The sequence below is a fragment of the Neovison vison genome, chromosome 6, assembly GCF_020171115.1.
Source record: "Neovison vison isolate M4711 chromosome 6, ASM_NN_V1, whole genome shotgun sequence".
NCBI lineage: Eukaryota > Metazoa > Chordata > Mammalia > Carnivora > Mustelidae > Neogale > Neogale vison.
Genome location: NC_058096.1, coordinates 170034811 through 170050358, shown reverse-complemented (window position 1 = coordinate 170050358; position 15548 = coordinate 170034811). Strand labels below are relative to the sequence as shown.

General features: G+C 41.0%; 1 protein-coding gene and 1 pseudogene across 6 annotated transcripts in view; one reads left to right on the top strand and one right to left on the bottom strand.

Moving 5' to 3' along the window:
- IFT122 (intraflagellar transport 122) overlaps positions 1-15548 on the top strand; it is a 71958-nt gene that overhangs the window by 17066 nt on the left and 39344 nt on the right. For 4 of the 6 annotated variants that reach the window (XM_044252945.1, XM_044252944.1, XM_044252943.1 and 1 more), the window contains 7 exons: positions 1478-1544; positions 2500-2646; positions 3864-4040; positions 5968-6043; positions 13068-13259; positions 13415-13553; positions 15010-15212. In XM_044252945.1, the coding sequence (XP_044108880.1) occupies positions 1478-1544; positions 2500-2646; positions 3864-4040; positions 5968-6043; positions 13068-13259; positions 13415-13553; positions 15010-15212 (1001 nt within the window). The remainder of the gene's footprint in view (positions 1-1477; positions 1545-2499; positions 2647-3863; positions 4041-5967; positions 6044-13067; positions 13260-13414; positions 13554-15009; positions 15213-15548) is intronic. The other 2 variants (XM_044252947.1, XM_044252946.1) reach the window with 1 other exon arrangement.
- On the bottom strand, positions 9087-9187 carry LOC122911025 (annotated as a pseudogene).

Genomic DNA, 15548 nt, shown 5'->3' with positions numbered 1-15548 from the left:
AGGCATTATTGAGGAATGAGAGACCCATGTAATCCCTCTCAGTGTTTCACTGTTCTTATCTCAGACGAACACATTCCTACCCTGTCTATCTCATTGACAGAGTTCTGAGGTTCAAAAGAGAGAATATAATGGAAAGTACATTGTATAAATGGGAAAGGGACTGTCATTCATTAAAAATTTTAGCATTTTCTCCATGTAAGGCACTGGTCTGTGTGCTTACTTTTATAATTAAAAAGACAAAATAGAATCCCTGTCTTCAAAGAGCTTGCGGTTTGGGGCAGGTGGGGAAGTAGAATTTGTAAAAATGTAACATTAAGTAATAATAATAATAATATTTGTTGAATGTTTGAGATATACTAGGCACTCTGCTGAGAGTTAAAATGAATTCCTATTTGAGCTCTATGATCACCCATGAGGTCAGGTATTATTCTCATTTTCACACCACTGATAAAAAAGAACTGGAGCTTAGAGTGGTTTGGTGACTCACTTGAGGTTGCCCAGCCAATAAGTGGTAGAATCAGGACTTGGACTTAGGCCATGGGATTTCATCTAGAGTATGATCTGGCAAACAGTGCTATGGGAGACACAGAAGGGAGAGGTTTCCTCTGCTAGAGGCTCCAGACAGGCTCAGTGGAGCATAGATAAGATATGCACAGGTTGAAATATTTGGGGGGGGCATTCTGGACCAGGGGGAGGGAGAAACAAATAGCTTGCTTGATGTTGCAGTTTGCTACGTGAATACATTATTGCCCTAGATTTACCTTCTTGATCATACTTCATGGCTCAGGCAAAGAGAGGAATTTGCTCATGTTGCCTAGACATATACCTGTTGCAGAGCAGTGAGCCACTAGCAGGAGGGAGCCAGCCAAAAGTGGCCAGTGCTCCTTGGACAAGCAGGATCATGTGCTGTGCGTGAGGCCTGGAAGAGGAAACTGATTTTCAGGAAGCATTGTTCATTACTTCAAATGCTAAGTTGTACTCTGGTTGCAGTGTAATAGTTACGAACTGTGAAGTTGCCATTTCTTTGAGTTAAAGCTCTGAAAAGTTGGCTAGAAATTCACCAATATACCCTCCTTTTTTTTTTTTTTTTTTTTTTAATAATTATAGAATCTCTGTCAGTTTCAAAGATAGTAGGGAGAAGTCTACCAGGAAATGGGGCCTGGCACAATGTGTATATATAGTTCTGTCCTTTCATCACCTGGTTAGATTACCATTGCCACAAAGACATTCCTTTGTTGTCATTCTTCTCCTATTCCTCCCTAACTGGCACCTGGTAACCATTAAGCTGGTCTCAATCTTTATAGAATTTTGCCATTTTGAGAATGTTATAAAATGGAATCATGCAGTACTTGACTTTATGAGATTGACTTTTTTCACTTAACGTAAAGCCCTGGAGGTTTATCAATAGCTTGTTCCTTTTTTATTGGTGAGTAATACTCCATCCAATCTCTCTTCTTTAAATTATTTTATGTTGAAGGTTTGTGGTCTCCTGAACAGAAGTCTGTCTCCAAGCACAAATCCAGTAGCAAGATCACCTGCTGCAGGTGAGTTAAAGGCAGCTCTGAAAGTAGGTTTCACATTCCCTTTTCCCAAACAGACTCTCAAACTCCAGTTAATTTACACAGTGGAAAAGGTCTGTGTGACCTAGGTGGTTTGGGCCTCTGTATTTTCTCTTTTCTTTCATGGTCCTCTTGATGGGAAGGACCTGTGCGTGCCTTTAGACATCAAGCAAAAGAGCACAGCAACTTGCCTTCCTGCAGTTCTCTAGCAACAAGCCTCCTCATTCAGAAGCTGTGCTCAGTGGAGGTTTTCTGGAGGAGCACAGCTGTCCTCATGTCCAGGTAGCACCTATGCTAGAGAAAGCACAAGCTTTGATACTAGACCTGGATTTGAGTCCAGATTTAGTCACTAATAGGCTCTGTGACCTTAGGAGGTTCTTCATTTGACAAATGGGGATAACTGACTTGATAGGGGTGCTGTGAAATGCACATAAACTAAGGAGTATAAAATAAGCAGCACAGGGCCTGACATATAGTAGAGATTATAAATGATAGCTATTTTGGCTGTGCAGCTTCTGAGGGTAGCCTTTCTCTCATTCATCATCTGTTAAGCACCTACCTATCTATTCGAGAGGCTAGGCATACACCAAGATACAGATTCTGTTTTTAGGCATTGTTGAAGGGGGAGGAGATTGAAATGGTGAGTGGGGAATGGCGGCTGGCCCAGTGATGGGGGCACAAGCTAAGAGCTGTCATGGAGGTACCTGCAGAAAGCTGTGGGAGCTCAGAAAACGGTGCTACTGCCTTCACATATCACTGTTGATTCTAAAAATAAATGGGGTTTGAAGTTTGGTCCCCTGATTTTTACATCAGGACCAGGATGAGCCCTGTTGTTGCTGCCTCCTCAGACTGTATTTCAACCAAGGCATCATCCTCATTAGTTTTATCTTCTGTGTATTCCTTTCTGTCTTCTCATGCCCTTCGTTGGTTGTATGAACAGCTGGACAAATGATGGTCAGTACCTGGCTCTCGGGATGTTCAATGGGATCATCAGCATACGGAATAAAAATGGTGATGAGAAAGTGAAGATCGAGCGGCCAGGGGGCTCTCTCTCCCCCATATGGTCCATCTGTTGGAACCCTTCAAGGTGATCTTATAGCTATTCTCCTTCTAGAACAAATACTATTAAGAAAAAGTAGTTCCTTATTTTTTCTTAAGGTCTCCATCCATTCAAAACCTTCTCACTCCATTTGACCAATCTGTTTTGGAAGCCATTCCACTTGAATGGAATTTTTTAAGAGCCCATTTTGAGTTTTGGAATGAATCCCAGAGATTTTAGCAAAGCAGATGAATTATGTAGGCCAGCCTAACGTGTGTGTATATATGTGTGTATGTTTGTGTGCATGCATGCTACAGAAAGCCCATTTCTTTTTTTCTTTTTTTTTTAAAAAAGCTTTTATTCATTTATTTGACAGAGAGATTACAAGTAGGCAGAGAGAGAGGGGGAAGCAGGCTCGCCACCAAGCAGAGAGCCCAATGTGGGGTCTGATCTCAGGACCCTGAAATCATGACCTGAGTTGAAGGCAGAGGCTTAACCCACTGAGCTACCCAGGTGCTCCAGAAAGCCCATTTCTTTATGAATTAATAACTCACCTCTTTGCTCTGGCTTCATTTTGGTCTTTTCCCCTTTTAATTTCTTCCCTCCAAATCTGGGCAGAACATGTGCCCACTGAATAATAAATAGCTATTTCATGAGCCTTTTTTTGCTGCCCCCTGCCAAAAAAATAAAAATTAAGTCTAGAAATGCCCCCAAAGCTTGTAGCTCCACAAATGATTGGCATCTACATTCTCAAACCTTATACACATTTTCCTTCTTCTGCCTATGTGACTTTAAAGGTAGACTAATAGCTTTAAGTGCTCTTTGTATAATCCTCAAATATTAAATTCCCAGTATCCCTCAAAGAATCTTCTGAAGGTAAAGGACTTAATTGTTTACCAGCCCAATGTCATTTTACCGGTGGTACCTACTTGATTTAGAAGGTTGTTTGATTCCATTGCCTTTCTCATACCAGATTATTATGCTTCTTCCTGAATAATTGTGTCAGCCCAGGGCTGCACCATGCATGTCTAATGCCTCCAAAGGCCATTAGCCTACCCCAGAGTTCCTGCTGTTTGATTTTGTGGCCACAGATGACTTTGTGGCTTCAGGGTACCATTTTTAATTCATGAGAAGCAGGATGCCCAGTATACCTGGTTGCTGTCCTCTTCCGGGCAGGGTTCAGGGGCTCCTTGACAGGTTTTGAAATTATAGCTTTAGTGTAGTTCTAGGCAATGTGATTGTGAACAACCACTTACTGTCTACAGCCGATGGGAGAGTTTCTGGATGAACAGAGAAAGCGAGGATGCCGAGGAAGTCAATGTCAACAGATATTTTCAGGAAATCCCTTCCACTCTGAAGTCAGCAGTGTACAGTAGTCAGGGTAGTGAGGCAGAGGAGGAAGAGCCAGAGGAAGAGGACGACAGTCCCAGGGACGACAACTCGTGAGTGTGTCCTGAAGAATGAGACCCCTCTTTGGAGGGGTCCAGGGCCCAGTGAAGACCTGCCAGGCCAGACACTGTTCTGAAGCTCCATTCTAAGTTGGGCTGGGGGAATTGTTGGTGAAAGGTCCTCCAACAAGAGGGAGCACACCCTTGTAGCTTGTGTTACAAAATTATTCTTTGGGAAACTTAAGAACTACTGAAAAATCTAAAGGAGAACAACTTTTCTATAAATCCCTACCCTGTGAGGGAACCATTGTTAATATTTTAGTGTATTCCCTCAGTCTTTTAGTGTGTCCATATCATTAAGTCATATCTAACCTTCTTTTCTTCTACTTGACCATCATAAAGTAAACTCTTTCTGGTAACATTAATGGTCCTTTTAAAAACAGATTTTTAATACCCGCATAGGATGTGCTGTGTAGAAACACCATAGTTCATTGAACACTTCCTCTATTACTGGACACTTTTCCTGGCCTATTCCCCTGTACCCTACCTTGCATTCGATAGGACATGTATCAAAGAGGAAGCCCTTGCCTTACCCACAACCCTCACACCCAATTCCTGGCTGTCTAGGCGTTCTTTCTGCTTTTCAACTGAGTTTACCTATAAGGAAAACATTGGCAGCCTGGAGTGGGGAGACCTGGGGGAGCCAGGATGTTCTGACTGGGCAAAAATGATCTAGCTTGGGACTTTCCAAACTGCTTTATGGTACCTGGGGTTCCTTAGAAGAAATAGGTGGAGGTGGAGAACAAGGAAAGGAGGAAAGGGTGGGCTTCAGATCCCTATCTCTGCTTCAACCAGAACAGCCCCTTTTATTGCTTGACATGAGTTTTTGTTTTGGTGAATAGTCCCACTGCCAGGAATAAAAAAGAGAAAAGGGAAAAGGGAGATCGAAAACCACCAGTCCAGCTCATGATATGGTTTCCATAAGAAGGCTCACCATGGGCTGGGTTCCTAGATTGTATTTGGACCTCAGTGTATGATTTCATACAGAGTTCCCCTACAGGTCTTTTCCTGTTAAGATCCCTCTCCATCTTTGTCTTTTTTCCTTAGTTGTGAATTAGTGCCTATATTTGCCAATATGATGGCTGGGTTTTGCAGAAGAGGCTGCACCATTCCTTGCCTGCATATTTAATGGTGCTTCCAGATGACTGCAGGCCCTGGGCTTAAAAAGCTTGAATAAATAAACAGAGAGGAGGCAACATTAGGTAGAATAAGAGCAGCTCTCCAGAGCTGGGAATATCTCTTTATTGAACTAGATTCCCAAGTAGCTTGATCTCCAGCCTTAGCTGAAGAGATTTCTCCTGTGTACTTGGTCCTACAGCCCTAGTCCCAAGGCACTGATAGTGATAGATACTCAGTTTCAAAGACAATTGTTGATCTTCAGAGAACCCACTATATTTTATTAGATCCAGTCAGAAACCATTTCACTTGTTTGAGAACCCCAACTATGAGAGAACATAGCTTTATGTATTAATTTTCCTTCTTCAGAAAGAGCAAGCCCGCTTCCCCTTTGTCCATTAAGAAATCAGACAGCCCATGCCTTTCCACTGCAATTAGACTTGTTTCTTCACTGTCTCCCCTCATTTTATAGTACATGAGTAAAAAGCACTTCTGGCTCTAACACCTTGCTCTTTCTTAGCACTACTCTCAGGAAGACTTGAAATGAGGGGTTTAACCTCTTCACTGTGGCAGAGCCACATAGTAGGGTATTCAATGAAATAATGGTCCCAGGAGATTCACCTTGCCTCATCCCACTGGACTGATGGGTTGGCCCACATTACAACTTTTGGCCTCAGTATTGCTGTATAATATTTGGCAATCTGACAGTCTGGCCAACACTTTTTCCTGTTGTTTGTTAAACCCTTAGGGCTACAGTTATCAGTGGTCATGGCCCCATATAACCTCTTTGTCTTCTGTTGATTAGAGAGGAACATAATGACATCCTGGCTGTAGCTGACTGGGGACAGAAACTCTCCTTCTACCAACTAAGTGGGAAACAGGTATGTAGCACTATACAAACCCAGTGGGAAATACAGTTTTGATCATGCCTATTATATGCTCTTTTAACTTTCAAAGATTCTATTATTAGTAATTATACTTTATTATTGTTAGCTCCTGTTTTTTGAGCATTTACTTTAACCCACTGAGCCACCCAGGCGCCCTGAGCATTTACTTTAATACCTGGTACTGTGCTCAGTGTTTTACATATTTTATCTCCTTTAATTATCATAAAACCCTGTGAAGTAGGTACAATTAGTTATCAACTTTGTAGAAATGAGAAGGCAAGACTCAGAGCAGTGAAATAAAGATTATGCCTAAGGTGCTACACTGCTAGTAAATGGGTGGCACCTGAGATTGAAACCCAGATTGTTTTGATTCAAAGCCTTGGTCTTAGTTATGTATCTGTCTTCCTTTATTTATTTGCTTTATGCATTCTATAAACATTAACAAGCACGCACTTAGACCAGCACTTCATCTGTGCTAGGAGCTACTGACAGAGCTGTTAATGCCTCTGCATTAAGGCTGATAGGGGCACAGTTGATAGACACTATTCCCAGTGCAGCATGGTACATAGTATCTTAGAGAGATATATAGATAGGATGTTACAGGGACACAAAAGATAACATCATTGCTTGGTGGAAATGGGAGATTTTGTAGAAGTGAACTTTGAGCAAAATGAACAGGAATTTGCTAAGCAGAGGACATTGGGACTAGTGTTTCAGGCAGAGGAAATAGCATCTGCAAAGGCAGGGAAGAATGAAGATATATGTCATCTCAGGGAACAGAGGGTTGTTCAGAGTGACTGGATCCCAAGAATTGTGGATAAAAATGGAACTAGAAAGGAAGATGGGGATATGAGTCTAAAGGACCTGAGTCATGTGAATTAGGAGTTTGAACTTCGTATAAGTATTTAGGAGCCATCAATTTAGGTAGGGAGTGACTTGATCAGATTCTTGTTTCAGAAGAATTCCTTGTTTCTGTGGAGGGCTGGATTAAAATAGAACCTGGTGGTAGAAAAACCTATTAGGCTGGAGACATCAAGGATTAAAGTGAAGGTGGTACAGGGTGGCTTAGGTACCACAGCCAAGCAGGTGAGCCTGCTCAATGGAGCCTTTCAATACAGCCTATTCAATGAAGCCTTTGTTTAACAGTATCCTTACTCCTCAAAACATGTCCTGCTAGAAAGGAGGGGTTTCAGTTAGGTGTAGCCCAGCTTTGAGGCCATTTCTTTTCTCCCTCATCTTGCCATTAATCTTTTTTTTTTTTTTTTTTTTTTTTTTTTTTTTTTTTGTAGCTGAGTAGAGAAAAGATAAAGGTAGATAGTGAAGTGTCTTCTGAGTTTGCCTTGGCTGATTTCCCCAAACCCTCATTTTTAATTATCTTGCATCTAGGCATGGCTTGTCTGTTCATTCACTTAATATGTGTGTATATCATTATTCAACAAATATTTACTGGCATATCTATTGTGTACGAGGCCCTGGTCATGGGTATTGGAAGTTCTCAGGAACAAATAACCACACTACACAGGGAAGGATTAGGGTCTTGTTGCTATAAAGAATCTGACTTGGTGGTCATAGCCATGGGCAATATCTTGCATGTATGTAGCACTAGAGTTCATCCTGTGGCTCAGAGTTTTTTGAATGATAAGCAACCTTGTTCCGCTGAGATAACCCAGTTGACTAGAGACAGTAAATTTGTTTCCTTAGTTAGGTATCTTTGAAATCTGGGAAGATTTAGAATTAAATATAGGATGATGAAGTAAATCAAGCCTATACTTTTGTGTTAGGTATACTTTTTGTATTTTTGGCATTTTTAAGTGTTTGTAATGTTTAAGGGTATCTGGATTAATGATTATAATAGCTAACATTTATTGAATTTTAGGCATTGTATAAACTCTTTACAAGGTTAACTTTTAATCTTTGTAACAACTCTGTGAGGTATGTATTATTATTACCACTTTACATGTTAGAAAATTGAGGTTTAGGGAGGTTCAGTAACCAGCCAAAGCCATACAGGGTAGTAGTGGCCAAGTCTGGTTTGGAACCCAGGCAGACTGGTGCTAGAAATCCATATTAGAATATCTATCAGATCTGTCTTATGATGACCATTTAAGAGCTATAACTGAGTAATCAATTTTATACATCTGATTTTAAATTGAAAGGTGTAAGAAATTTTTAGTCAAGTACCTATGTAATATTGGAATGTTAAAAAGATTCATTATATTTTCTGGCTTAGGGTGGGTGGCAGTAGTTACTGATCTTCTCGAATCTATATACTTATGTCTTTATTCTTTCACCAAATGTGGAATAATTTTTTGTTATTTCTTCATCTTCATTCTCTCCTTTTCCATCTGGGTCTCCGGTTATATGTTAAACCTCTTGGTATTGTTCTTCAGATAATTGAGGCCTTATTCATTTTTTGAATCTTTTAACCCCCTGCTCTGATCTGTTGCTCAATCTTCAACTTCATTGACTCTTCTGTCATCAATAATATTTCTGTTAAACCCATCCAGTGAATTTTTGTTTCACTTACTGCATTTTTCAGTTCTAGATTTCCATTTGGTTCTTTTTTCCTGTTTGTCCATTCATTATAGGAATATTTTCCTTTATATCCTTGATCATAGTTATAATAGCTATTTTAAAATTTTCACATGCTACTTCGTATCTGAGTTACCTTGGGGTTAATTTCTACTAATTATCTTTTCTCTTGAATATGGTTCACATTTTTGCTTTTTGGAATTTTGGGTTATATTCTGAACATTGTAAATGATGCGTCATAGGGATTCATTTCTGTCATGTTCCTCTGAGGATTATTGTTTTTTTTTTTAAGATTTTATTTATTTATTTGACAGAGAGAAAGATCACAAGTAGGCAGAGAGGCAGGCAGAGAAAGAGGGGGAAGCAGGCTCCCTGCTGAGCAGAGAGCCCGATGCGAGGTTTGATCCCAGGACCCTGAGATCATGACCTGAGCCGAAGGCAGCGGCTTAACCCACTGAGCCACCCAGGCACCCCCCTTTGAGGATTATTGTGTAGTTTTGTTTTGTTTAATATGGAACGCTTACAGGTTTGTTATCCTTGCACAGGGGCCATGGTAATCTTCTCTACAGTGTTCCAGTTTTAGTATTTGTGCTGCTGAAGGAGCACTGTAGTTGGGGTTTTAATTAATTAATTTTTTAAAGATTTTATTTATTTGAGAGAGAGTGAGAGCAAGAGAGATCACAGAGGATGAGGGAGAAGCAGACTCCCCCCTAAGCAGAGAGTCTGATGCGGGGCTTGATCCCAGGACCCCAAGACCGTGACCTGAGCTGAAGGCAGATGCTTAACTGACTGATCCACCTTGGCATCCCTATAGTTGGTTTTTTTAAAAAACAAGTAGTTAACTTTGCTGGATTCAACATTCAAAGTCCATCTTTCCAGTGTAAGCAACCCTGAAGTCTCTATTGAGTTCTTTAGCCTTGCTAGGCTGCCTGGCATCTGCCCCACATGTGTGTAGTTCAAAGAGTTCAGATATTCAGTAGTGTATGTGCAGAATTTTGGCTCTCCCTCCCTCTCTCATCTGTCTCTTTTCTGGGATTCCCCTCATTTTCAAGCTGTTGTAGCCACTCCAAATCCTGTGCTCATCTGTCAGGGTGCTGATAGGACCTGCCTTTAGGCAAAAAGCCATTAAAAAAGTGAGAAACATACTTGGTGCAGTCTTTTCTTCCAAATGTCCACGTGTCTTCAGTTTTTGTCTGCTTCTGATTGCTCTTTAGTGCCTTCAGGTGGTTGTAATTTATAGTTGGTCCAGAGTTTATAGTTGTTACCTGCAGGAGAGTTAGCCCAATGGAACTAGTGAGCCATTACCAGAAGCTACAAGCCTTCCATCTCATGACTCATAAGATTATTTATTTATTTTTAAACTTTCAGGCACCTGGGTGTCTCAGTTAAGTGTCTGCCTTTGGCCCAGGTCATGATCCCAGGGTCCTAGGATTGAGTCCTGCATTGAGCTCCCTGCTTGCTGAGGAGTCTGCTTCTTCCTCTGCCCAACTCCGCCCTCCACCCCTGCTCCTGCTCTCCTTCTTTTTTGCAAAAATAAAATCTTTCTTTTTTTTTTTTTTTAAAGATTTTACTTATTTATTTGAGAGAGAGAGATCACAAGTAGGCAGAGAGGCAGGCAGAGAGAGGGGGGGAAGCAGGCTCCCCACTGAGCAGAAAGCCCAATGCAGGGCTTGATCCCAGGACCCTGAGACCATGACCTGAACCAAAGGCAAAGGCTTAATCCACTGAGCCACCCAGGTGCCCCAATAAATAAAATCTTTTTAAAAATATTTTTTAATCTGGATGGCTCAGTCACTTAAGCATCTGCCTTTGGTTCAGGTCATGATCCCAGGGTCCTGGGATCGAGTCCCATATCAGGCTCCTTGCTGAGCAAGGAGCCTGTTTCTCCCTCTGCCTGCCACTTCCCCTGCTTATGCTCTCTCTCTTTCTGACAAATAAATAAATAAAATCTTTTTAAAAATATTTTTTTAGTTTTCTTACTAGATTTATTATCATTATATCAGAAATAGGGGCAGTTTGACTCTTAGGCATTTGAAATTATTTTATTTTATTTTATGTATTTATTTGAGAGAGAGGGAATGCTCATACATAAGCAGGAGGGAGGGAGAGGCAGAGGGAGAAGCAGGCTCCCCACTGAGCAGGGAGCCTGATGTGGAACTTGATCCCATGACCCCAAGATCCTGACCTGATCCTAAGGCAGACACTTAACCTACTGAGCCACCTGGATGCCCCAGGCATTTGAAATTCTTATAAACGAAAATTGAATATATAAAATGAATAATTGCAGTTTAAATTAGTTTAAGGGAATGAACTAAGTTGTAAATGACACTAAGAGATTTTCTTTTCTTTTTTTTTAAAGATTTATTTCCTTATTTGCAAGAGAGAGTGAACAAGCATGGGGTGGGTGGGTAGGGTCAGAAGGAGGGAAAGGGAAACCCAAGCAGACTCCAGGCTGAGTATGGAGCCCAGTGACCCTGAAATCAAGCCTGAGCCGAAACCAAGATTCTGATGCTTAATCAACTGTGCAACCCAGGCACCCCAACACTAAGGGATTTTAAAATCTATTCAAAATTTAATTCAGTAAATGATCATCAAGGTCCCCTTTCAATTAGTTGTTTACTTTTGTTATACTAATAAATAGGAAAATATTTATAAATTGAACTTAAAAACTTATTGAGAAACCAGGTTTTTAGAATTATTTCTTTAATAAACTAATAGTTTAATAATGGCAATTATAAATAATCTTTTTATTCACAAAACGTTCCCTTAGGGGTAGCAAAAAATTCCAATGACAATAAGGAGCTTGGACTTTAATGAGTGGTAAGAGGAGTGGGGGGGGTACATCAAATTAACCCTATTATTTATCAGAGCAGTGAGAGAAGTACCGTGGGGGAGGTGAGCACAGGGCCATGGGAGCACAGAAGAAGGGGCACTGAATCAGGCCTTGGGTGGGACAGAGAGATTGGGGGATGTTTTCCATAGGAGTTGACACCTGGAGAGAGAGAGGGAGAGGATACTTCTGGCCAGGGCTTGGGTCATATAGAGAATAGCACTTGTGAGGACATGGAGGCCTAAAAGAGCATGGTCTGCTTGGCAAATACAAGATGTTCATTTTGGGTGAGAAAGGCTCTTGGGAGCTGAGCTCAGGAGTTTGACCTTGACCCTCACAACTAAGGGAAGAATACCAAAACTGAAAAGACAACTCACAGAATTGGAGAAATTTTTGCAAATCATGTATCTGATAAGGACCATGTATCTGGAATATATAAAGAACTCTTACAACTCAATAATAAAAAGACAACCAATTAAAAGTTGGAGAAAAGATCTGAATAGACATTTCTCCAAACAAGATATACATGTGGCCAGTAACTACATAAAAAGATCCTCAACGTTATTAGGTACCAGGGCAATGCAAATCAAAATCATACCCACTTGGATGGAGAAATTGGAACCCTCATATACTACTGGTACAAATATAAAATGGTATAGTCACTTTGAAAAAATATGGCAGTTCCTAAAAAGGTTATACATAAAGTTACTGCAGATCCAGTGATCCCACTCCCAGATATATATATCCAAGAGAGATGAATATATGTTCACATAAAAACTTATACACATATATCCATAGTAGCATTATTGATGATAGTCAAAAAAGTAGGCATGGCTATTAATTGATGAATGGATAACAAAATGTGGTATATCCATGTAATAGAATATTATTCAGCAATGAAGAGGATGAAGTACTGATATACACTACAGTATGGATGAATTGGTCCCAAAAGGCCACAAATTGTGTGGTCCCATTTATGTGAAATCTTCAAAGTAGGCAAATCTATAGACAGAGAAAGTATATTAGTGGTTGCCAGGGGGAGGGAAAGAGAGGAGAATTGGGATCTACAGCTAATAGGTACATGGTTTCTTTTGGGGGTGATAGAATTAGTTCTGAATTAGTGATGATGTTTGCACAATTACATACTTTAAATGGGTGAATTGTTTGATATGTGAATTATACCTGAATAAAGAGAAGTAGGAAGGTTGTTGTTTCAGAATAGAGGACAGTTTTTAAAATTAGATATATTTGGCTTTATGAAATACTTTTTTTAAAAAAGGAAGAAGAAAGAAGCTGAGGGGAACCAATGGAACCCTTGCAAGGGCTGTGTGTGAAGGAAGGCCTATGGGAGAAAGCCCAGTCTCTGCATCTGGGTTGGTTGAGGAACTAAGACATACACCTGGAGCAGCTAGTGGAACTGGGGGAGATGCTGCCAACCCCAGAAGTGGAGGATTCAACTCTGTGGAGGGATGGAGTAGGGTGCTCCAGAGGAGACTAGCTTGTGTTCATGATGGAATCCCACAGGGGGTAATGGCTAGCTTGCCCTTGTCTTCTTGACTCCCCTCATTAAAGTTGGTAGGAAAAGCCCTAAATTGTGTTGTGAATACTATGGATTCAGAAGTGTTTTTTCCCTTGGTGTGTGTTTTCTTTCCTCAGATTGGGAAGGATCGGTCACTGAACTTTGACCCCTGCTGCCTGAGCTACTTTACTAAAGGGGAGTACATTTTGCTAGGAGGGTCAGACAAGCAAGTATCCCTTTTCACCAAGGATGGAGTGCGGCTTGGGACTGTTGGGGAGCAGAACTCCTGGGTGTGGACGTGTAAAGTGAAACCTGACTCCAACTATGTGGTAAGGAGGGGAAGTTCATTCTATTGGGCCATTGTCTGAGCAGGCACAGACAACAGCCATGTGTAGCCAGTCAGATGATTGACATTTGTTCCTGGCAACTGGGAAGGTAGACTCTCCACAGAAAGCTAGGAATTAACAACTCTCTTTCCCTGCAGGTGGTAGGCTGCCAAGATGGCACCATTTCCTTCTACCAGCTTATTTTCAGTACTGTCCATGGGCTCTACAAGGACCGGTATGCTTACAGGGATAGCATGACTGATGTCATCGTGCAGCACCTGATCACAGAGCAGAAAGGTAAAAGGCAGGTATGACCCCTCTGCCCTCCAACCTTTGGGAGGAGGGGTAGGTTGAGAGGGCTACTGATAGGGCAAGTGAAATGAGAGGGAATGGTCCTCCTCATCTTTCAGAAACACATTGGACCACTGGTGTTTGCTTTTTAAAAACTTTTTTTATTTTTTGGAGGGTAAGGGAAGAATATAGATGTCTTTGAGAATCTAAGGAGAGCAATAAACCCTCTCTTCAAAAAAAAAAAAAAAAGTAGGGGGAGGCAAAGGCTCACATATTTTTGCAGCAGCTATCTTTTTTTTTAATTTTTAAATTTTTTTAAAAGATTTTATTTATTTATTTGACAGACAGAGATCACAAGTAGGCAGAGAGGCAGGCAGAGAGAAAGGAGGAAGCAGGCGCCCTGCTGAGCAGAGAGCCCGATGTGGGGCTTGATCCCAAGACCCTGAGATCATGATCTGAGCCGAAGGCAGAGGCTTAACCCTCTGAGCCACCCAGGTTCCCCACAGCAGCTAATTCTAAGGGGAACATGGACTTTCTGACTAAGGGAGGATAATGTATGGCATTTCAGAGCCAGGGTGGCTGAGCTGCATGGGTCTCTGTGAACCTATATCCTCTCTGGTATGGATATACTGGAGGGCTTCTTTCTCAACTTCATCTTCATCTTCATCTTCATCTCCACTTGCCTCCTGATGGGTCCCTATCCCAGGGATAAGCAGGTACAGTAACCACAAGTTTTAGGCCTAGCACAGTCAGTCTGAACCTCAGTTTCATCCACTATCCACTTAAGTTGCCATGCTGGTTCAATGGGCTAAGGATCCACTTATTTCAAGAGTAATTATACACAGATGTACCAGCCACAGCCTCCTGCCCAGTGCCTGTGTATAGGGATACACATTGAGGTTGTCTTAGAGATTCAGCTGGCATCCTTTTGTTCTCATCTGGGAACACCTCTGGTTGAAGATTCCAGTTGTGCTGCTAAGGGTATAGCCACTTGGGCAGCTCCCCAGCTTCTCTTCTGGGGACATTTCCTCCATCTGGTCTGCAGTTAGAGTGTGAGAGCCTAGTATATACCAGAAACTACATGCAGTTCCATATTGTCAAGGATGGTGGGTGGGGAGTAGCTAGAGGCATGGGTGGTCATCCAGATGGACTTCTGATCATCAGGGGCAATATATTAATGCTGGCAGAGGAGTTTAAACTTAAATTCAGCAAGTGAGTGTAGCACTAAAAATTTTACTTTCCATACTCAGTTTTAAGCTTTGGGCCACAAAATTGTATATGATTGTGGATCCCAATGTTTAGTAGAGCTGATTGTATGTATTAGACACTCTTCAAAGATTTTTTGATGAGAGTGTCTCCTTTAATTGCCAGTAACATTAAGTAAATGATAGCTTTTAATTTTTCTGCCTTCTACCTTACTTAATAATCTCTTGCTAGAGCTGGATTTTTTTTCCTTTGACAGTTCGGATTAAATGCAAAGAGCTTGTCAAGAAGATTGCCATCTACAAAAATCGATTAGCTATCCAACTGCCGGAGAAAATCCTCATCTATGAGTTGTATTCAGACGACTCATCAGATATGCATTACCGGGTGAAGGAGAAGATAGTCAAGAAGTTTGAATGCAACCTCCTGGTGGTGTGTGCCAATCACATCATCCTCTGCCAGGTTGGAGGGGTTGGGCTTAATCTTCTTCATGTTTCCTCCAAGGGTGGGTTACCCAAATCATGGTTTTAAAAATTGAGCACCAAGAAACAAGTCTCTTTCCATCAAATTCAGTAGCTGTTCATTGCTTTAATTGTATTGACATCTAGAGGAGTTAGACTCTACTAGAAAGTCATGGGCCATACCTGGAGAATAACTTTTGGTATTGCAAAGCACTTTATTATCTTATAATTATACATGTTTGAATGACTTAAAGCATAAATTGATAGAAATGAAAGTCATTTTTTTTGATGAACATACACACGTAAAAATGTATATCATCTTTCTTGTTAAACAATA